The 24,459-nt window shown below is 36.6% G+C and overlaps 2 protein-coding genes, 1 long non-coding RNA gene and 1 pseudogene across 3 annotated transcripts in view; 2 read left to right on the plus strand and 2 right to left on the minus strand.

Moving 5' to 3' along the window:
* The first annotated feature begins 8,843 nt into the window (after window positions 1-8,843).
* On the plus strand, window positions 8,844-9,785 carry LOC127523108 (E3 ubiquitin/ISG15 ligase TRIM25-like). Its single transcript, XM_051913554.1, has 2 exons — window positions 8,844-9,441; window positions 9,658-9,785. Exons 1-2 carry the CDS (start codon window positions 8,878-8,880, stop codon window positions 9,748-9,750), a joined length of 657 nt encoding a protein of 218 aa, XP_051769514.1. The 5' UTR covers window positions 8,844-8,877; the 3' UTR covers window positions 9,751-9,785.
* A 566-nt stretch (window positions 9,786-10,351) lies between these two features.
* Window positions 10,352-12,254, plus strand: LOC127501171 (NACHT, LRR and PYD domains-containing protein 1 homolog; annotated as a pseudogene).
* A 1,616-nt stretch (window positions 12,255-13,870) lies between these two features.
* The window catches only part of gpsm2 (G protein signaling modulator 2), a 73,179-nt gene continuing 62,590 nt past the window's right edge, over window positions 13,871-24,459 (minus strand). Inside the window, exon 15 of the mRNA XM_051913483.1 lies at window positions 13,871-14,170. Coding sequence (XP_051769443.1) covers window positions 14,021-14,170 — 150 coding nt within the window. The 3' untranslated portion in view covers window positions 13,871-14,020. The remainder of the gene's footprint in view (window positions 14,171-24,459) is intronic.
* LOC127523124 (uncharacterized) lies at window positions 16,251-16,939 on the minus strand. Its single transcript, XR_007932821.1, has 2 exons — window positions 16,752-16,939; window positions 16,251-16,547 (listed from the first exon to the last, which is right to left on the minus strand). It is a non-coding gene; the product is annotated as an uncharacterized LOC127523124 (long non-coding RNA).

Here is a 24,459-nt window from a genome sequence, read left to right on the forward strand (position 1 = left end):
TGAGTTCTGACTAAATTTTAATTTTGAAGTGTCTTTTTTGTACTTTTTTGTGACTTTTTATTAGCCTATTATTTTAATTGGATGCAGCCTAAAGAAGAATAGTTTTGTCCAGTAGTACATGAGTAGCGTACATTTTACAGAATCTGTCAGTTATTTCTCTGTACAATGTGTACAATGTATTGTACACAGTTTGGAAGGACCTAAAGACTAGTTTTAACCAGGAGGTAAATCTAAGACATGACAGACTGTTGGTGCTGATGTAGCCTATGAGTCATGAATTTAAATGATCTGTTTCAAAAATGAAAATGACAACCATATTTTAACAAAGATAAAAACAATGAATTAAAAGACATGGAAAATGGACACGGACCGCTCGAAATGTCACTTCCTCTGTTTTCTCTTATTCCAGATGTTCCTAAATTCCTGCGTTTGTTAGCTAAACCACCACGTCACCCCAGAAACTGTTAATCCAACACAGATACACGTTCCTTTGGATTTAAATGTAGGGTTTACATAGGTCAGTGTGAGATCACGGTAAGAGTTTGAAAGTGTTCTCGCACATCTTGTGGGTTTAATTTTTACTTTGTATTGAGGTTCAAACTGTGCACGCGCACTGTCTGCATGATTCGAGATCGCGTCCGTTACATTCGGAAATTCTTCTTAGCAGTGGAAGTGTATTACAGTTTTTTACAGACGCTAGGACACATTTCTACTTAGGTCACTTTTGCAAAATTCTTCACACAGTGAGCACAACAGAAGTCTATGTGGGCTAAACTGAGGATCAATTATCATTGCTTTGGCACAAAATGCATTCAATGACTACATCTCTCAAATTTCATGAATTCTTTTCTCACTCAGACACAACAACTGGCAAAACTCTTTGTACGTACAGGCCAATTTGCACATGCTTACATACTGTTTTCAAAACTGTTAAACTTAAGTTCAAAACAGTAACATAATACAAAACTGAATAAGACAGAAATTTGCTACATTTCTACAGTAATATAGTTATGAAATATATTCTGAATCTAAAAAATCAAATACTATCAAAACAATTAGATGAAACTGAACACCTACACAAGCATTAGTCTTTCAATTTCATTACCATCAATTCAAAAGGGGAAACTTAGGAATAATTTTGTTCTGTAATGTAAACATGGACCATGTAACATAAACTGCAGTGAATTATAAGCAATAGAGAGTGTCATTCTTGTTTTGTAAAGAAATTTAAAAAAGAAAACATTGTATAATGCTAACTGATGTTAGTGTTTTTAGGTCGATGTTTTATGAGTGTGTTTGCTCAGTGAAAACCTTTGCTAGTGTTCTGGAAGAATGAGTTGATTTGAGACATGCATGAAGTGTTTTGGTAGATTTAGTGCATTTTGAATGTGAAGTTAACATCTGTGCCAAGATGAAAGTTGGTTAGGAGAACTGTGTGAAGAGTTTTGAAAAAGTGACCTAAGTATTGAGAAATGTGTCCTAGCGATTGTAAAAAACTGTAACCAAAACGAAAAAAAAAGGTAGTGTTTATATAGTGTTTTATTTTTTACCTTTTCCTATTTAAATTGAGCAAATTTGTAGCACAGACATGATACAGACTGTTAGTGCTGAAGTACTGGTGATGTAGGCTACCTTGGTATCTAAATATATCTGTTAAAGAATAGAGCACAAGCACACTTTTCAATCAAAACATTTCACACAATTCTGTTCATTTTAAAATATGAAAAAATAGATGTACTTTTCAAAATGATAACAAAATGTCTTAAACACTTTCTGGTTGTCAAAGTTTGTGAAACATGTTAATGTGTATGATGAACTACAGATGTGAATACACTGTGAAGGTCCTCAGTGTCGAAGATTATAGATTAACATTTGAATCAGAGTTGACTCATGTTCTTGCCAAAATACTCCAACCTTAATTTTCTCCTAAAACAGTAGGCCTACCTGAAATTACAGGGATACCAGTGAAAGTGCACCGTGATCTACTGGTCTTCATGACAAAAAAAAAAGAAAAAAAAAAGAACCCCATCATTCTCCATGCGCTCGGATTCTGTGGATTCTGTATTTTCCATCAGATCAGGGGCGGACTGGCCATAGGGAGTAGCCTACCGGGAGTTTTCCCGGTGAGCCGCTGGACAATCTGGCCCATTGCAACATAAATATATATTAAGAATGAGTAATAGTACATTTACATAGTCTATATCCTTCCATCAGCCTGGACGAATTGTTGAGGCAAAAACTCTAATCCGTTTAGTTTGCTCAGTCTGTCTAAAAGCGCTTGTCAATGTCAAAATGTTTGAGATATCCAATCAAATCGAAGGAGGCGGGGTTTACTGTCCACAGAATCCGAGCAGCGCGGCAGTTTTTAATGCTTGAAGAAAGAATGCGAGCCGAGGTAAGATAAGCAGCTGAACATGACCAAAGTCCCTTTGAAACAAGTCAGTCACTCGGCGGCCATCTTTGAAACGCCTCTCGTGCATCCAAGTGCAGCTCCTATCTCTTTGAATGGGGAAAAACATCAAATTCTCTAAAGCTGTTTGCCAAGCTTTCGATTAAATTTCATAATTGAAATCACCAATGAAATCTGACAACAGTCTCATAAATTGTGTTTCTAAACGCTCGAATCATGACAAAAAACGGTATTTTTCAGACTGGCTCAACCTAATGCGCATGCGCAGTCCTAAATGCGCGTTTCTTGTGCCTCATTTCGGAGGCACACGTCTGACTGTTTCTATAGAAACCGGAGCTTCTGACGGCCGCTGCAGTGACGCGATGACTTTACCAATCGGCGACTGGCTCTTATTTAGAAGGCGGGACTTATTCCACCATATTGCGCGTTGTACTTTCTCCCATTCATAATAATAGCCTACGAGTGACGCGTCTTGTGTTATTCTCTTCTTTGACATGAGGAGACGATAGGCTATACAGCAATATGTCTACTGTTTACGATAAAAACAACGGACATTCATTTCCCGGGATGAAAACTACTTCTGACCTTTTTGGATTTTTCATATTTTAATGCCATTTACGTTATTCGTCACACAATGCACAAAAAAACATTAACGTAGCAGTTTTCAGCATGTCAGATAAGACAAGAGTGAATGTCTGTGGTTAGGATTTCTTCAGTAGTTTCACAATCATTTGAAAATGATTAATTAAACTCAAATATCATTCTCAAACTTACACTAAAACATGGCAAAACCGGCAACTCCCATATTCAAGTAACAAGTAGCCTAGCCTATGTCCCATGTTAGGAAAGTGTCTAAAATAAAATATAATTTGTTGATTAGTTCACAGGCATTATTTTACACACTGGCGATCAAAAGTTTGAAATAAGACTTCTTTAATGTTTTTGAAAGAGGAAGACGGAATTTATTTAATCGAAAATACAGTCAAATAGCTGTTTTCTATGTGGATTTATTGTAAAATGTAATTTATTCCTGTGATCAAAGCTGAATTCTCAGCATCATTACTCTAGTCCCCAGTCATGTGATCCGTCAGAAATCATTCTAATATGCTGTATTTTTCATAAACATAAGAATTTTTCCACTCTTTTCCACAATTGGACCTCTATTCCTTAAAATGGCAGTTGTCAAGCTCCTGAAAGGACAAATACTATAACCACTAGAAAGGCACCATAAAACAGTCCATATTCTGCACTACATTCTAAGTCTTACTTAGAACTTAGGACTGATTTAATTGTAGGTATTGAACTTAAGTTAAAGAAGGATGCCAGTCATATTAACGATAAGCATTTCAATAATAATAATAAAAAATAGCATTTATATTTCTGTATAAATAGCATTTATATTTATATGTTATAAAAAGTGGTGTAAAAAAAATTGCTCTGTGCATAATGAGTTGAGAGGTGACATCGAGCCTAACTCTGGTAAGTGACATCAATATGACTCTCAGCCGAGTGGATGATCAGAAATCAGTATGAACTGCAACAATTTGGAAAGAAGAACTAGCTGAAACAAAAGCAAGCAAAGTCGAGTCTAGTTTGTTACAACATGGAGAAATACAAATGCTATACCAGTGCCTGTCAACTTTGATAGGTTTTTGATAATAATTGGTGTGGTCTTATTAAAAACATTAAGAATGTGAATGCAGTTGAAGACAAACTGCTTCAGAAACAAATAATTAATGAAGAAATATATTCTGAAATTACACATCTGACTGAGAAGAAAGCATGAGAAAGATCGGTAACGCTTTAAATTACAGCCCGGAAAGTACTGCATAATTACAATGTATTTAAAGTGTAACTTCCAGTAATTATAGTGTACCTATAAAGTACATGTAAGTATAGGGGAACAATATGTAAAGTCTTGGGAATAAAGGGGTAACAACCAGGAAAATAACAAATTATTTATAGTGTAAGTATTTTAGAACTAACGGTATCTACTATTATGATAGACAACAATCTTACATTTGGGAGCAATTTAGTGAGAACATACACTGCACAACTTTTTGTAATAATAGTGTACAAATATATAAAGGATTTTTTAAAATTTACGGGGTATGCTACATATCAGTGCATTTATACAGTATTTTGTTTTTATTGCAAAAGTGCACTGATTTAAGCTGAACTATATAACTTTTTTGTGTTCAAATTTTACAAAATTTATATACTGAGCAAGTACATCATGAATCCATTTTCCAAACCATGTTTTTGTTTTATCCTGAATCACTACGGTACACCTATAAAAGGTAAACACCTTAATATAAGAATATAACCTTAAGAATATAAACATATTCTGTCATAAATGTCATCTCTAGCAGTAGACAAGTCCGAGGAGCTTCCATCCCCTTTTGTGAACGTTTCTGCACTTGTGTATGACCACAGCTACCTGCCAACCCGCTTTGGTAGCCTTGTGGACAATGCCCTTGTGTACATTTCTGGTTTTGTGGTGCGTCAGATTTTTAGAAAGCTTCCCTGTGGTGTGTGCCATGCTAGCTTGGTGGCAGATGCTATACCTGGTTTATTTGACCAGAACTACCACTTACTTACTTTGAAAAACAATGGAGGGCAGGAGCACATTCAGGAAACACAGTTTGGAATTGACAACTATCATTTTTCTCTCTTGTCATTACACTGTAAACCCGAATAAGTTGGGCTAACTCAAAAAATTTGAGGTAATCAGTTACATCAAATTTTTTGAGTTATGATGTTCCCAATTTTAAGCAAAACTATCAAGTTTTGTGTTTGTAGTACTCATGCATGTTAATTAGCTAACTCATACATTTTGATAGCAATTAATATAAAATATTTAGTTAATTAACTTTTTTATTTTGAGTTCTTACAAATCAAATGAGTTATTTCACTGTAGAAAATACAAAAAAAAAAAAAAAAAAAAAAAAATGCCAACTTGCTAATTTGCTAACATGTTAACAATAGCATGGTATAACACTTACTGAATGAGTACAGCAACTTAAAACATGTACTGTAAGTTGTCTGCTCTCATACTAAGCCGTATGCACTACTTGTCAACATTGATTGTAACTCTTCAAAAACCCACATTAACAGAAACTCTTCTAAATTAGCATAACAAAACATTAATCACTACTAAATCTCCCCTACTATTAATCTTGTGCAAAAAACATTATATAGCACTTAATTTTAGCATTTACTCTCCCTTTCGAGTGCCATGGGCAAAGCATGCTGGGGAATAGAAATCCCAGCCCAGTTTCAGTTAAACTTAAGAAAGTCTAAATTAAAAGAAATGAGTTCATACAACTTAAAACAATGAAACAGTTCAGTTTACTTGAAATATGTCAGTGCTGTGAACTCTAAAAGAAAGTTCTAAATACTCATAGCAGTTCATTTAACTGAACTAATTTGTTTAATTTAAGTTTGTCCTACTCAAACCAATTAAGTATTTTGAGCATTAGGGTTTACAGTGTAGTTGTGTCTGTCTTTCACAAACTATTTTTATTGTTGTCTATATTATTCTGCAATTGATATTACATTGTATTTGCTATTATTATTATTATTATTATTATTATTATTATACCAATACTATTATATTATACCACTTGAGATTATCAATCTATTATAGTTAGGTTGTTATATTATTGTCTATATTCTGTAAATGATACTACATATTCTATTGCTATTATAGTATTATTATAATATATGCTATTATCAATATATTATTATGATATTGTATTGTACTTATACTATTATATAATTGTACTATTCATTACTATTTCATTGACTGTATACTGTTTGTTTATTGACAATATTATATACTTTATTATCGACTATATTATTATATATACAACATAAACTATTTCTTATATATAGTGTATAACAAACTATTTACTATGCTCACTTTATCTTATATTTACTATTTGCATTGCACTGTAGTTGTACCATATAATATGTATTGCCATAAAGGATCCATCAATTATCTTTGTTGTTGTATGTTTTGGAGTATCTATGTGTAAATATCTGTATCATTTTAGTGCTATAAAAATACAGAAAGCAGCCTGTGTGATTTGTATTTGATGATTTGTTTCATTTTATCAATGGTGGTCAATTCTAAGCTCAAGAAAAGCTAAAATTGGGTTAAAGACAGAAAATGCCTTTTCCACAATAAGAAAACTTTATTTCATTTAATGTGAAAATTTTTATTTTTTTTTAGATATATTTTATATATCTAACTATAGAGATTTTAAGTAACTAGAACTTTTTGTACACCACGTACATTATAAACCACTGAAATCGGTTGATAAATGTAAACGTTATTTTTGTTTTAATCCAGAAAAACCGCAGCTCGCCCGTTTACTTGCATTTTTTACAGTGCAGTCTTGCCCCGCACAATATGGTGGACTCGTTGACGTGCCGCAGCAACAGTCCAAAGAGGCCAATAGGGCGTCTAGTGTTTATTATAATGTCTGGTTCAAATGACAATAGAGACAGCGGTCTAGAATAAAGGTAAAATATATGAAAAATATGGTGTGTTTTTTTTTTTAAAACGAAGCATTAAGACATGTTAAACTGTGCCCCATAAACACAATCAGGCCTAGAAAAAACAGTGAACCACCCCTTTAATAAATAGGTGAATGTGATTTAAACCCACAAGTGCAGAGAGAAATGCATTTATATATTTTATATATTTCATTATATAATGCTGAAAAGATCAGAAGTTCATGTACATTGTAAGAATGTTTATATGAGGAGTGGGATACAATGTACATCACCCCTCGATCTAGGAAACTTTTTTGTTTTATATGTATGTTTTAAAGGGATAGTTCACCCAAAGAAGAAAATTTGACGTTTATCTGCTTACCCCCAGGGCCTCCAACCGTTGCAGTCTGTCAGTCTTATAATGCATGTCAATGGTAACGAAATCTATGAGAGTAAAAAAAACATGCACAGACAAATCCAAATTAAACCCTGCGGCTCGTAACGACACATTGATGTCCTAAGACACGAAACGATCGGTTTGTGCGAGAAACCGAACAGCATTTATATCATTTTTTACCTCTAATACACCACTATGTCCAACTGCCTTGAGCGCGCGCACGGCATTCGGTGCGTGAGGTGTGTACGCGCTCTGGCGTAGTTTATGCAAGTGCTGGAAGGGATCTCTCGCGCGTATACATCACTCATTGTTTACACAGTGCACAAACATTGTAGGTACGACAGCTAATCAAACTGGTACTTACTTGCGCTTATCCAGATTGTTCAAACCCACTTAAAACTAAAAGATTACGTTCTCTCGCACGAACTCATTCGGGAGTGGTGACTTTCGTATTCCCAACTTCTGAGCCTGCTCGCCTGAAGTTATGGTTGATTGCTCTTCGGCTGGATATCAACACACCTGTTAACGTAAGTTGTTGAGGGTCTGCAGCGATCATTTTTCCCCTGATGATTTTACATACCCAGGAGAGGATCACGTACGACTTAAACCATCAGCTGTGCCAATGGTTTTTCCACATCCAACTGAGGTATGTGAACAAGATCTTTGTATGTGTCCTTTTTATTTGTAAAGCTGCCCTTATGAAAAGTAACAAAATAAAAAAGTTTTGATGTAATAAAACCATGTTTTTTAGTGGTTTACTTCCATTTGTATAACAACTGTTGTACTACATGCATCATGTTTAAACTACGCCAGAGCACCGGACACACCTCACACACCTCACCTGCGCTCAAGGCAGTTGGACATAGTGGTGTATTAGAGGTAAAAAATGATATAAATACTGTTCGGTTTCTCGCTCAAACCGATTGTTTCGTGGCTTAGGACATCAATGTGTCGTCACGAGCCGCAGGGTTTAATTTGGATTTGTCTGTGCATGTTTTTTTTACTCTCATAGATTTTGTTACCATTTTGTTAAGCAGATAAACATCAAATTTTCATTTTTGGGTGAACTATCCCTTTAAAGGATCACGCTGCCTGTAATTAAAAGGAGCACGATAAAGGTTTTAAGCATATTTTATTTATGTTATGTCAAAGTAATCATCTTAATCTAAAAATATTCAAGTTTTTAAACTACCAGTTTAACTTTTTTCAGCTCAATACATTTTTCTCTTTAATTCTCTCTTTCTCTCTCTCTCTCTCTCACACACACACACACACACACACATTTTCAAAATCATCAATTGTCAATAGTAGAATTGTGTAGTTATGGCATCTATTAGTAGGGACAGTCTTCTGAAGTCAAACCTTTAGTCCTTGGACACACCCATTTTGCCCACGTCTTAAGAATACCATTTCTGGAAACACCCAGTGACTGAACACATTTTTCAGGGAGTGTCTTACCGGGATTTACTAAGTATTTAAGTATAAAGCGGTGTTAGTTGCAATGGTTGACTGTGACAGTGTTTAGGCTGTTGTTTGTTTTGCTGTGTGCATTTGTGTTCACAGAAAAATGGCAGAAGCCAGTATGTCATGGCTTGAGGATCACTTCAGCTGTTCAGTCTGTCTGGATCTACTGAAGGATCCAGTGACCTTTCCCTGTGGACACAGTTACTGTATGAGCTGTATTACAGACTGCTGGGATCAGGATGATCAGGAGGGAGTCTACAGCTGCCCTCAGTGCAGACAGACCTTCACTCCAAGACCTGTTTTAGGTAAAAACACCATGCTGGCTGAAGTGCTGGAGAAACTCAAGAAGACAAAACTACAAGCTAATTGTCCTGTTTGGTGTGAGTGTGACGTCTGTACTTGGGATAAAAACAAAGCCATCAAGTCTTGTCTGGTGTGTCGGATCTCTTTTTGCCAAAATCACCTCAAAGAACATGACAGTTTCTTTCAACAACACGATATGACAGATGTCACGGGGCGACTGCAGGAGATGATCTGCTCTCAACATGATAAACCGCTGGAATTTTTTTGTCATACTGACCAGCAGTATATCTGTTATCTGTGTATGATGGACGAGCACAAAAACCATGTGGCTGTATCAGCTGCAGCAGAGAGGAGTAAGAAACTGGTATGAGCTGAATGTGGATATGACCTGAACACCTGAACATGTTGTTTCTCATTCATTTTTGATCACTTTTATCATATTAAAACTATTATCTTCTACAATATTTCTAGAAAGTAAATACCAAGTTTAGTCTAAGGCTGATTTTTTTTTTTTTGCTCACTGTCCATACATTTGGATGACTTTGTCATAGCTGATTATAACCTACATTGTTCCACACAGAGACAATTCCATCAGGATATCCAGGACGAAAAGGAGGGGGTTATGCGTTTTAAAGCAGCTTCAGCTGACGTGGTGAGTTTTGAAAAGATCTGAAAGAACAGTTGCAGAACTGCTCCAGTCAGTCAGTGAGGAATCCAGTGCTGGGCCACTTTAGTTCCTTTGAACCCCACTGGAAACAGGCTGTCTGAGGCACTGGAAGATCTTTTTACTCACTGAGTGAAAGGACTTAGTATAATTGTTAATTTATGTTTAACATATGATATTCCAAAATAATTGTTTGTATTGTATGTATTAATGTATCTCTGAAGCTTATTGTCTTTGTGAATGTATTTTTTCTTCATGTAGAGTTTCAGGCCTCTTATTTTCCCTTTTGGACCAGACTCACCGAGCACCACTGTCAGTTATCCACTCTCTTCTGATGCACATGCATCTGCCTCTCAGCCGAAAGGGAAACTAGATAGATGGCAAATAGAGAAGATATATGGAAAGGGTAAAGTTGTCATTGCTTATTGATATTTAGAAAGGAGTCTTGTATTGTACAATACTATTATACTGTTAAAACAATAAGGCTCCACAGTTCACAAATAACTACACAAATAACTAGTCATGAAAGTATCAGTTACAGCATTTCATTTTAGGTCTGTTGTTGTTGCATCAGATTTTTCTATTCACAAAGTATGTCTAGCATTGTTGCATGGAAAGGGAGAGTGCAACATATGCATTCAACAACTTCCTCATTCTACTTAATACGCCGCAGGGGTTTTCAGTGACAACATTCAGCGCACCTATTTTACCTGTTGTATTTTTTTCATGTAGATTGGAGCAGCATGAATCTTCAGTACAGGAAGACAGTGATTGACAGGTGCAAGTTTGTGACAGAGTATAACCCTCCATCTAATGAACGTGTGGAACTGGGCGCTCGTTACACTGAACCAGTGATCATTCAGAGGAGCAAAGAGCAGAATGAGAAATACTATCATGAACATGTGAGGTCTGCTCAAGCTTCTGAAACAAAAGCATCATCTCAACTGTTATCAAATGACAAGAATCACAGCATCAGAATAGACCAGCTGTTCAGTCCCGACAGTGATGGAAACACACCGAAAACTGTTATTCTCAGTGGTGATTCTGGAAGAGGTAAATCCTTCACGTTACAGAAGATCATGTTGGACTGGGCTTCTGGAGAACTTTACTCTGAAAACTTTGCTGTAGTTTTTCTGTTGAAGTGTGAAGAGTTGAAGTGTATTTCTGATGTGAAGAGCTTGATTGAGCTCTTGAGCTGCAGTAGCAGTTTTACATCAGATCAGATCTCACAGATACTAGAGTTAACACCAGAGAAAGTCCTCTTCCTCATTGATGGATTGGTTGAGTATGAGTCTTGTTCACTCATTCATTTCGTTCCTTCATACACTAATCCATCCAAGAGAGCGTCACCTATGGTTATTCTTAGGAACCTGTTGAGAGGAGTCTTGCTACCTGAATCATTCATGCTTGTAACTATGAGATCTATAGCTGCTGATACAGTGATGAATCTCCTTGAGGGACCTCTGCGTTTCACTGAGATTGTGGGCTTCTCTGAGAGAGGGGTGCAGGAGTACTTCCACAAGTTCTTTCAGGATGAGCAACCCTTCAGGAAAACATATGAAAGTGTGAAAGCAAATGAAACCCTCCTGACTACTTGCTCTGTGCCTTTGCTGTGTTGGATGGTATGTTTTTGTCTGAAGAAATACTCAACTGATAGTCAGGTTATGGTGAAAAAACTAAAGACAACCACCTCCATATATGTGCACTTTGTGTCCGCTCTACTGGAGCATCATGGCCAGAGTAAGTATGTCCTCGCCACGCTGAGGAGTCTAGGTCAGCTGGCACAAAGAGGAATACAAAATCAGCAAGTCTTTTTTGATGATAAGGATGTGGCAGAGACTGGCTTAGTTGCCGCCAAGTGTCTGTTCTTGTATAAAGATTATGTTAATGGAAAGAAAAACCAGAACCAGTTTTCAAGTTCATGCACTTCAGCTTTCAGTGGTTCTTTGCTGCTCTTTGGGTCTTGCTTGATGAAGAAGAGTCCTGGTGGAAAGTCAGTGAGCTGTTGAACTTGATGGGCTCAGCTATAGTTGAATGCCTATCTCTAGAAAGAAGATCAAATCCCATCCCATCAGTTTTGCTGTTCTTCTATGGTCTCTTAAATGAGGAGGTGATCAGCTCACTTTTAAAAAAAATCAAATTAACTGTCTCTCACACCATAAAACTGAGGAAAAGAAAACTGAAGAAAACACTGAAGCAAAGAATTCTTACAATGACAACATGGTATGGATGTGAACTATATGTTCTCCACTGTCTGTATGAGCTCCAAAATGTGGGGTTTGAAAGGAAAGTTCTGGAAGCTCACAGCTTCATGGATCTGTCTAATATTTCCCTGAGGAGCACAGACTGTTGGGTGCTGCTGTACTGTCTTCAGTGCTGTCCACACATCAGAGATGCAGCTCCTGTCAACAAAGGAGTGTGTTTTTGGTTGTGAGGGAAAGATCACCTTTTTCAGCTTCCCAAAGAACCCAGCGTTAAGGGAACAGTGGATGAAGTTTGTTTTTCCAGGGCAGCAACGAAGTTGTGCACGTATGTTTGTTGCTGGATTCTGTTGTTTGTTGCTGGATTCTGTAGGCAAGTGCATAAAATGTAAACAACACAAATGTTTTTGTTCCCTTCTTTTTATAATGATGTCACAGCTTGCAAACGATCTCTATGCAAAAGCTGCACACGCTCGTGACTCTTTAGCTCTGCCCACGGCACTGACGGTAGGCACGCCTCCAGGAGCTCGGCTTTTTTCGGAAAGACTCGGTACAGCGTATCTATCTTTTATAAATATGATAAAACTAAAGACTTTATATGAAGGATGCATTGTTACTCTATATGTACTTAAGATTAACATGAGATTGGCAGAAACTGTGTGATCCCCCCCTTTAATCACTTTAGCTTTAAAAAAAAAAAAAAATACAGCTTTCAACTTTATCAGTGTTAAAAGGAAAGATTCTCCAAGTCTTTAAAGAAGCAGGCAACAAGTTATTTATTAAATTACATGTTTAAATACAGGCAGTAGAATGGAACAACATACTGTGTAGAAAAACTTAGCTGTAACCATCAATGCACTGCTGTGCAGAAGAAGCAGGGTAAAGCCTTTCTTCTAGTATGAAGTTACTCACTAGTGTGCGGGAATAGTAGATCAGCAGTTAACTTTCCTTCTTATACCTTGAACAAAGGATTGTTAAACGAGTGCAATACAAACACCAAAACCAACTGACAGGAAATCAAAAGATAAGGCAAATGGGTGGTGATCAAGAGGGGAGAAAAGCATTGATATATTCTCCTCAATGCATGTTTAAGCAATAGTTCCTATATTGTAAATTAATATCTCTATTAGGTTCACCACAATTCTACACATTTTATCATTATCATCTCTGTTCTCTAGGCTGAATATCTCTGCTCCTGAACCTTCTGAGATGAATCTTCACTGTCAGTCTTGTGTTCACATTGTTGATTGTGATCAGTGGGTTCAGGTGGAGCCGTCAGTCTGTATAGATGAAGGAGGGTCAAAGTTCAGGATCAGCACTCCGGCGGGTCGATTCGAGCGCAGCAGGACCAGAATGCGATGGGTCTGTGCTGGTGACGTCACTCTCCAGTACCGTGCAGTGGATGGACGTTTCCTCAGTGCAGAGCTGAAGAGGCTTCAGTGTGAGCGAATTGGTCCAGTGATTGATGTGACCGTGATCTCAGGGAAACTGGAGGAGGCCCATCTGCCTCACTACGCCTGTTTAGCAGAGTCTGACCCCTCTCTCAAAGATGCTGTAAAGGTCCTCAGTTTTGAAAATGAGGGAATAACATTGGAATCAGTGGAGTTGACCTGTTATCATGCCAGAATACTCAAACCATGTTTTTCTCCTAAAACAGTACTTATGAAACTAGGGATACCAGTGAAAGTACACTGTGATCTACTAATCTTCATGATTCCATGTGTATTCTCCATGTGTATTTCTCATGGTTACTACTTTTGTGTGATTCATTATGGTGATCATAATCAAAGCAATACATCCTAAACTAAAACAACCTTTAAAATTCTTGCAAATGTACAAAGAGCTTAAATCCTGTAAAAAAAATTTAAATGTGTTATTTACATCAAAAGTATTTTTTGCTCAGTACAGCTGTACACAAAATGCCATCCATAATCATTTCGCAGACAGGATCAGTTCAGACTGATGGCATGTTACCTGACCATCATTGTGTATTACCAGCGTGAGGTTTGTAGCACTCGAGTGCATTAAAATGAGCTCATTTCTGCATATGAAGTTCAGAAGTGGGAGTGCATGTTTGATCAGCGGCAGGAGGGCAGCGTGACTCTCTGCTCGTCCATCCTCTTGGCCTGTGAGCGCATGATGAGGCTGAAGAAGTCTTCATCTGGGACGGTGGGGCCACGGGTGGAGGGCAGAGGAGGGGCACACCGCTGATCGTCCAGACGGGACCCCTCCCATACGGAAATGTAATATATGTGCATATATGAAATATCAATATATGTAATATATGCTCATATAAAGTAAAAACGTATATGAAACCTATTAGAAATTGGAACAATTCCATACGTTGACATATACATTTATCCCATATATTATATATGTTTATGTATGTGTAATACATATTTTAACATATGTCTCATATATGAAATGTCCTAATATGCTCATGTAGAGTAAAAACATAAATACACATATATGCACAGCTATATATGAAACCTATTAGAAATTGGAACAATTCCATATATTGACATATACATTTATCCCATATATGTTTATGTATGTTTAATACATAATTTGACATATATGTCTCATATATGAACTGTCCTATTATGCTCATGTAGAATAAAAACCTAAATACACATATATGCAGCTATATATGAAACCTATTAGAAATTAGAATAATTTTATATATTTACATCAACTTTATCCCATATATTATATATGTTAATGTATGTATAATACACTCCTGAACAAAATCTTAAGACCGGGGGAAACATTACAAGTATTCGCATTTTGCGCTATTGGATCATAACCAGGTTGTAAGTACTGCTTCAAAATGCCAAAAGAAGAAACAGGAACAAGAGACAAAAAATAGAGAGTATGCAATTTATTGAAAATTGCATTTAAACTTAAAGAGGCTGTTTATCAGCTGATCAAAAGTTTAAGACCATAGCCTAAAAACCCCCCACAACAGAACTAAAAGTGTCAAAAAAGGACACTTTTTTAGTGTAGCCCCACTGTTCTTGTTGATCATCTCAAACACTTGTTTCGGCATACTTGATGTGACTGTTTCCAGGAGGCTGGTGGGAGCCTTTCTCCATGTGGTGAAGATGGCTTCACAAAGGGCATCCACGGTCTGGAACTGACATTCGTTTTGTAAACTTGCCTGGCCATCCATCCCCAAACATTCTCAATGGGATTTAGATCAGGGGAACACACAGGATGGTCCAAAAGAGCTCTGGGAGAAATCCTTTGTCAGGCGGGCATTGTGAACTGCAGCATTGTTCTGTTGAATGACCTAGTCATTACCGCACAGACGAGGGCCATCAGTCAAGAGGGATGCCAGCTGCAACATGTCCACATAACCAGCTGCCATTTGACGCCCCTGCACAACATGAAGCTCCATTTTCCATTGAAGGAAAAAGCACCACAGATCATGATGGAGCCTCCTCCACTGTGCCAAACAGAAAACATCTCCCGTGGGATCTCCTTGTCATGCCAGTAGTGTTGGAAGCAACCAGGACCATCCAGGTTAATTTTTTTCTCGTCAGAGAATAAAACTTTCTTCCACCTTTCAATGTCCCATGTTTGGTGCTCCCTTGCAAATTCCAAACGGGCAGGTTTGTGGCATGGGAGGAGACGTGGTCTTTGAAGACATTTTTTGTTCTTTAAGCCCTTCTCTCGCAGAAGCATCAGTAAGGGCCTTAATTTGGGGCGAGGATCAGCCTGTGTCTTCACGGACAGCCCGTCGGATCCTCCAACCCAGTGCAGGTGAAATCTTTTTGGGTCTACCACTTGACTTTTTTGTCCTGTAATTCTCAGGATCTTTTAAGAAATGTAAAATGACCGTCTTACTGTGTCCAACCTCGGCAGTGATGGCGCATTGCGAGAGCCCTTGCTTGTGCAGCTCAACAATCCTGCCACGTTCAAAGACAGAAGGCCTTTTTGCCTTTGCCATCAGGAGATCAAGACAGTGTGAAGTCTGAAGGAGAATGACATGAAAGCCCTATTTTTGCACAGATTTTAACTTTTTAAGGCTATGGTCATAAACTTTTGATCAGCTGATGAACAGCCTGTTTGAGTTTAAATGCAGTTTTCAATAAATTGCATACTCTCTATTTTTTGTCTCTTGTTCCTGTTTCTTCTTTTGGCATTTTGAAGCAGTACTTACAACCTGGTTACGATCTAATAGCACGAAATGCAAATACTTGTAATGTTTCCCCCGGTCTTAAGATTTTGTTCAGGAGTGTACATATTTTGACATATATATTACTTATTGTCAGGTGAGGCAAGGGATGAAGAAGGACTCAATGATCCAGAGATTAAAGGGCTTTTTATTAGACTGCAAAAATACATACAAAGAAAAACAGTCCAAGCAGTGGCAGGACTGGTGCTCACACAGTATGACATAAGAACACGCAGCCAATGAGAACTCCCACTGACTGCATGTCCAAACATCACATGACATAAAAACACGCAGTCGATGAAAAACACCAGCCACATGCTACACAGAACTTAAACAACAAAAAGCATGCTGTTGTCCCTTTTTCCATTTATTAACCTTGTTTAACTCCACAATACACCTTATTCGACTCCACAACACCGTAAGAGCTGCAACAAACAAACAAAACAACATCAGTATTTGCAAGGAATTCACAGAAATGAAAAGAAACAATTGGCTATAACAACAATTTAACAAAAATTAGGACTAACATCAATGATAAACAACTTCAAGTTAATTATCCAAACACAAATAAGCATAAAAATAAGCATAAAAACAAATTATGCCATATATAAATGCTTAAATATACGTACCTGACCTTGTGCTAATTTTCAACCAGGTACTAAAACAGCCAAAGACAAAAATAAAACAACAAACAGCAACTAAATGTCCTAAATTTACGTTGAAACTGCCATTTAACACTCTATTTTTAACACTCTATGACCGCATGGTTCCATCTATGAGCGATCTCCGTGCATTTCTAGTGAGCTGCATTTCATAAAGTTTCTTCTTCTTCTGGATTTTATGGCAGTTGCAGACCAAACCAGCTTTGGTGCATTTCTGCCACCTACTGGGGTGGAGTGTGAAGCATTGATGTAGAAAAAAACAAAACAAAAACTAAATTCTTCTAATTAATCTTGTTTTCTTAAGATATTCTAATAATGCTGTTGTTAGTTTTGGATTATTATTCAGTAGGTTCTTTAATGTTATTCATTCTTAATTTGGTTAGTCATTCAATACGATACTAGAATAATAGGTCATTCTGTGTCATAATATATTTAAATCCCTCTACCGCACGCATTTTGATAGACCTATAGAAAAAAAATATTTGACTATTTTTCTTTTCTTAGAATGGTTTAACTTGGTGTTAAAAAAAAATGGAAAAAAATATTATTTTAATGTACTTTATGATATGTTGCCATATGGCAACAACATACAATAGTGGAAATAACTTAGAATAAGTGTAAGTATATATACAGTGGTATGCGAAAGTTTGTGAACCCCTTGCAGAATCTGTGAAAATGTGAATAATTTTAAGAGAGGTCATACAAAATGCATGTTATTTTTTATTTAGTACTGTCCTGAGTAAGATATTTTACATAAAAGACATTTACATATAGTCCACAAGACAAAAAAAATAGCTGAATTTATGAAAATAACCCTGTTCAAAAGTTTGGGAACCCTTGATTCTTAATACTGTGTGTGGTCACCTGGATGATCTACGACTGTTTTTTTGTTTTGTGATGGTTGTTTATGAGTCCGTTGTATTTTCTGAGCAGTTAAACTGAGCTCTGTTCTTCAGAAAAATCCTCTAGGTCCTGCAGATTCTTCAGTTTTCAAGGATTTTTTGCATATTTGAACCCTTTCCAGCAGTGACTGAATGATTTTGAGATCCTTCTTTTCACACTGGGGACAACTGAGGGACTCAAACACAACTATTACAAAAGGTTCAAACATTCACTGATGCTCCAGAAGGAAGCATGATGCATTAAGAGCCGGGGGGTGAAAACTTTTTGAATTTGAAGTTCAAGGTATATTGTACTTAATTTGTCTTCAGGGAAACATGTAAGTATCTTCTGTTGCTTCCGAAGGGCAGTACTCAATGAAAAAAATGATATTTCAACAAAAAAAGAAAAATTTGGACATCCGCATCCTGTTAAAAAGTTTAGTCCTTTCTTTTTTGCTGAATAATGCTGTATATTCTTTGCATTTCATTACATTTTTCATGAATATTATTTAAATTGCAAATTTATACAGTTAAAAACAAATATAATACTGTTCATCATGTATCATAAAACATTGACATAAAACCAAAAACATTGCAGTTCATGAAAATTTAACATTGCGCAATCTTATGAGAGGAAGATTATGAACATGAACCCCCCATAATCCTTGAAAGTTCACCTTTTTTCTGTACGAAACTTAAAAAAGCAGTTTTTTTCAGAGGTGAGGCACAGGTACACATCACATTCAGTGCACTTCACTCTAACAATACACTTACAGCCACTTGCACCTGCCTTTTTGAGACACCATGGTAGACCAGTGGTTGGTCTGGTCCAGTAGTACTGGCTGTGGTGGCAGTGGGCAGGCAGGTCTCCAATGTTGATTTAATCCATAATACAAATGCCATGGCAGCCCTTAACATACAACTAATCAACATTATATCACTAGCATTAGTGTTGTTATTGTTACAGCTTAACAGACTGCAGCTGACCTTTGATAGCTAGCTAAACTATTACAATAATGCCATTCCATTATTGCACAGTGTTGCCGTTTGGCAACACAGACATTTTATTGATTTACCAAAAACTAATTTCATAAAAACTTTTTTGAGTGGTGAATATGTCATCATAACTTATGTGAGGTGATGTTACCAATTTTTTTTGTGAATGTGACATGGGCTGGTCCTTGTTTGTTACTGACGTTTTATTTTGCTTTTAGCAACTTATCTTCTTATAGCCTATGCCATCTTTATGTAGAGCAACAATTCTTTTTTTCAGATCCTCAGAGAGTTCTTTGCCATGAGGTGCCATGTTGAACTTCCAGTGACCAGTATGAGAGAGTGAGAGCGATAACACCAAATTTAACACACCTGCTCCCCATTCACACCTGAGACCTTGTAACACTAACAAGTCACATGACACTGGGGAGAGAAAATGGCTAATTGGGCCCAGTTTGGACATTTTCACTCAGGGGTGTACTCACTTTTGCAGTCAGCGATTTAGACATTAATGGCTGTGTGTTGAGTTATTTTGAGGGGACAGCAAATTTACACTGTTATACAAGCTGTACACTCACTACTTTACATTGCAACAAAGTGTCATTTCTTCAGTGTTCTCACATGAAAAGATATAATAAAATATTTACAAAAATGTGAGGGGTATATATATATATATATATATATGGACATACTTTAGCAAATCAAAAATTGGAAAAAGATCTTGTGTTTTTCTGAAACTCAAGACATATTAAAGATATCTTAATATCCCAGGTGTACACTTCCATAATGTACTAAAAGTGGTCTATTTTCTCTGACTAATTTTGTACTAAAGATTCTTCTTTAGTACTTCTGAGGATAATCTTAAGAACATCTAAGTGTACTCAACTGTGTTTAAATACACTTGCAAATATAAATTAGACATATATTGATCACATACTGTATATGGTCTTAACATACAGTATCATATAAAAAGTTATCATATAAATAATTTTAGTATATGTAATAATTCTATGGTATAAACGTATATAAAATCCTATATAAGCATACTGAATATTTGCATACATGTTGTTTAAATATACTTGCATATATAATTTAGACATATATTGTTCACATATATGAACTTAACATACAGTACCATATAAAAATCCATCATATAAATAATTTTAATATATGTATATATAATAATTTAATATAATAATAAGTTTCTCTGTGGTCTCTTAAATGAGAAGGTGAGCAGCTCACTCTTTAAAAAGATCAAGTGGACTGTTCCTCACAACATAAAACTGAAGAAAGACCTACAGGATAGTATCTTTACCATGAAAAAACTACACGGATGTGAACTGTTTGCTCTTCACTGTCTGTATGAGCTCCAAGATGAGGTGTTCATGACGAGAACTTTGGCAGATTGGGTATCCATGGATCTGTCAAACATTTCCCTGAGGAGCACAGACTGTTGGGTACTGCTGTACTGTCTTCAGTGCTGTCCACACATCAGAGAACTGAACCTCATGTACTGTGATCTAACAGCTGATAAACTCAAGATTCTTCAGCCAGCACTCTGTATGTGTGAGACTCTGAGGTCAGTGTGATGCATGGAGAAACTCTTGTAGATTGAAATGTAATTATTGATTGAAACTTCCTAAAATACAAATGCAGAATATTTTTATTTAAATTACTTTTATGTCAGTGACAAGACATAATAATAATAATAATAATAATAATAAAACAGGAAATATAAAAGAGAGAACCTCTAAAGACCTTCAAAACTGTGGGTTTCTTAAAATATGAGACAGATATTTTGTCTCTGATGACATAGCAAGTTTAGTTTAGATTGTAGTTATTTTAAAATTTCATATTTATGAATTGAAAATATGAAATTGAATATGACAATAGTAATATTTGCAAAGACAGCTCTGAAAGCTCTAAAGATATTTATACATTACAACATACCTTAGTAATAAAAAAAAAACATAGATATACAGTATCAAAGTGCACACTCACTTGAACTCAAGTTGCAAGAATATGTTTTGCCTTTTTACTTTACATTTTTAGTCATTAAATCAGAAAATTTGCCAAAATTTTTGAAACCATGTGAAAACATAATGAATAGAAAGATGAGATTTCTATGCACAACAAGTTTAAACTAGATTTTAAATAGATTTCTCCTTTCCTTTATCTTGGACATGCTTATTTGACATTGACCCATTTATTATATTTATGTCATGGCTTAAATGTTTTACTCAGTAAAAGATTTAATTTCTAAATGACTTTTGTTTTTGGCTCAAGGTTGTCAGTGAAAAAACCTTCCAGAAGTTGGAGATTTGATCCAGATTCTTGGTGATTCAGAAATCTTGAAAAAACTAAAGTAATTTTAACAAACATCCTAATTCCAATAAAGCCATTTGAAATATTTAGAAAACTAATAAATTATTGAATTTAAGGGAATTGTTGAAAAGTTATCTGGTCCTATGACTTGGTAGAGTTCAAGAGGATGAATCACTTGCTGCATAAATGAACAGCCAGGGAATTGTGAACTGAATTGAAATATTAATTGAAAAATACATTAGCCTACCAAATTAACTCAAGATGACTTATTTAGTACTAGTATTTGTGCAAACTAAATAAATTCATTATTGAAATGGTCAGTTTGAACTTTGAACTTTGAACTGCTGAAATATATTTTATCGTCTAATAAGGTCATTGGATTAGGTAAATGGATTTTTTTGTTTTTTTTTTGTTCTGTAGTCGAGTCCTAAAACATGTTGCTGTATTGTACAGTATGACATCATATTGTTTAGTTACATTAATAGTTTATCTACTTCTTTTGTTTATTTTTTATTTTTGTATTTACACGTGCCTCAAATTTTGGTAACAAGTCTGAAATGCAACAGAAAATGAACAGACAAAAACAGCACATAGGCTATTAGCTGAACCTCCTGAGTCTGACTGTAAAGTGCAGACAGTTTGTTAAAAAGATGAATGTAATTTCCACTCTGTTAGTGCACTCTAAAAATGCTGCATTAAAAACAACCCAATTTGGGTTATTTGGCAACCCAGCACTGGGTAAATATTGCACAGAACACATGCTGGGTTATTTTTAACCAGCTTGGTGGGTTGTGTACATGAAACCATTTGCTGGGTTGTTTTTTTTCATTGCCTGTTTTATATAAAAACATTGGGGGAAAGTCTCACGTGACTTTCCCCCATTCATTCTCAATTACCCCCCACAAAATCCATCGCATGCTTTAGAGGCTCTGTTGATTCTCTTTGAGGGGAGAGGAGACACAAGAGATGCGGACTCCCACTGTAACTAGTGACTTATACACTTTTTAACATCACATTTTGTAATATTTGCGTTGTTTTATTTTTGTAATATGGATTATTTTCTCATCCTATGTTTTGAGGAGACACTGCACCTCGAGTACCTTATTGCTTTTATAAAACGGTTACCACACAATACAAATATTAAAGCCAAAAATATGTATCAATGCAACTTTCATGAAGTAAACTTTCACTAAAAGCCTTCCCTCTGCCAGAAAAAATAGTCCCTAACTGTGAACAGAATTGTGAACACAGAACAAGACGCAACTGACAAATGCTTTGACTAGTGCTGTCACGTGATTTTTTCCCCCAAACCATTTCAGCGGAAATCCCGCCCTGAAACCGATTCTAAACATTTAATTGGCCATGTCAATCACAATAACGATTGCCTACACCCAACCCTGATCCCTAAACCTACCTGTCACTGTAACCTGAGCCAATGAAATTGGTTGCAGGGCGGGGATTTCTGCTGAACCGTTTGGGAAAAAAAATCACGCAGCGCTGTCAGTCATGAGAAAACCCCTTAACTGTTAAAAGGACAAGATAATACATCAGACATTTATGGTGCGTTCACACTTGTCATGTTTGGTTCGATTAAAACGAACCCTGGTGCGATTGTCTGTTAGTGCGGTTCATTTGAGCATCTGTGAATGCTGCCATCCGAACCCTGGTGCGCACCAAACAAGCGGACCGAGACCGCTGAAAAGATGGGTCTCGGTCCGCTTCCAAACGAACTCTGGTGCGATTCGAATGATACAAACCCGATTCCAAAAAAGTTGGGACACTGTTCAAATTGTGAATAAAAAAGGAATGCAATAATTTACAAATCTCATAAACTTATATTTTATTCACAATAGAATATAGATAACATATCAAATGTTGAAAGTGAGACATTTTGAAATGTCATGCCAAATATTGGCTCATTTTGGATTTCATGAGAGCTACACATTCCAAAAAAGTTGGGACAGGTAGCAATAAGAGGCCGGAAAAGTTAAATGTACATATAAGGAACAGCTGGAGGACCAATTTGCAACTTATTAGGTCAACTGGCAACATGATTGGGTATAAAAAGAGCCTCTCAGAGTGGCAGTGTCTCTCAGAAGTCAAAATGGGCAGAGGATCGTCAATTCCCCCAATGCTGCGGCGAAAAATAGTGGAGCAATATCAGAAAGGAGTTTCTCAGAGAAAAATTGCAAAGAGTTTGAAGTTATCATCATCTACAGTGCAGAATATCATCCAAAGATTCAGAGAATCTGGAACAATCTCTGTGCGTAAGGGTCAAGGCCGGAAAACCATACTGGATGCCCGTGATCTTCGGGCCCTTAGACAGCACTGCATCACATACAGGAATGCTACTGTAATGGAAATCACAACATGGGCTCAGGAATAATTCCAGAAAACATTGTCGGTGAACACAATGCACCGTGCCATTCGCCGTTGCCGGCTAAAACTCTATAGGTCAAAAAAGAAGGCATATCTAAACATGATCCAGAAGCGCAGGCGTTTTCTCTGGGCCAAGGCTCATTTAAAATGGACTGTGGCAAAGTGGAAAACTGTTCTGTGGTCAGACGAATCAAAATTTGAAGTTCTGAAAGAGGACAAGGACAACCCAAGTTGTTATCAGCGCTCAGTTCAGAAGCCTGCATCTCTGATGGTATGGGGTTGCATGAGTGCGTGTGGCATGGGCAGCTTACACATCTGGAAAGGTACCATCAATGCAGAAAGGTATATCCAAGTTCTAGAACAACATATGCTCCCATCCAGACATTGTCTCTTTCAGGGAAAACCTTGCATTTTCCAACAAGACAATGCCAGACCACATACTGCATCAATTACAACATCATGGCTGCGTAGAAGAAGGATCCGGGTACTGAAATGTCCAGCCTGCAGTCCAGATCTTTCACCAATAGAAAACATTTGGCGCATCATAAAGAGGAAGATGCGACAAAGAAGACCTAAGACAGTTGAGCAACTAGAAGCCTGTATTAGACAAGAATGGGACAACATTCCTATTCCTAAACTTGAGCAACTTGTCTCCTCAGTCCCCAGACGTTTGCAGACTGTTATAAAAAGAAGAGGGGATGCCACACAGTGGTAAACATGGCCTTGTCCCAACTTTTTTGAGATGTGTTGATGCCATGAAATTTAAAATCAACTTATTTTTCCCTTAAAATGATACATTTTTTTCAGTTTAAACCTTTGATATGTCATCTATGTTGTATTCTGAATAAAATATTGAAATTTGAAACTTCCACATCATTGCATTCCTTTTTTATTCACAATTTGTACAGTGTCCCAACTTTTTTGGAATCGGGTTTGTATATGAACGCAACACAGACCGAACCAAAAACAGGAAGATGAGACCCTAAAAAGTACAGAATCCTCACGCATATCGTTTTTTCTTGTCATAGTCGCAAGTTTGCCCATCACAGGCATCAGACGTGCGTCTCCTCACAGCAGATCGTTTATCTCAGCACACA

The sequence above is a fragment of the Ctenopharyngodon idella genome, chromosome 2, assembly GCF_019924925.1.
Source record: "Ctenopharyngodon idella isolate HZGC_01 chromosome 2, HZGC01, whole genome shotgun sequence".
Taxonomy (NCBI): Eukaryota; Metazoa; Chordata; class Actinopteri; order Cypriniformes; family Xenocyprididae; genus Ctenopharyngodon; species Ctenopharyngodon idella.

Excerpts from the sequence above, each read along its gene's own strand:
- LOC127523108 (XM_051913554.1), top strand. The coding sequence starts at position 8,878 with ATGGCAGAAGCCAGTATGTCATGGCTTGAGGATCACTTCAGCTGTTCA. Across the intron at positions 9,442-9,657 it reads CAGAGAGGAGTAAGAAACTG|AGACAATTCCATCAGGATAT; the intron begins GTATGAGCTGAA and ends TGTTCCACACAG.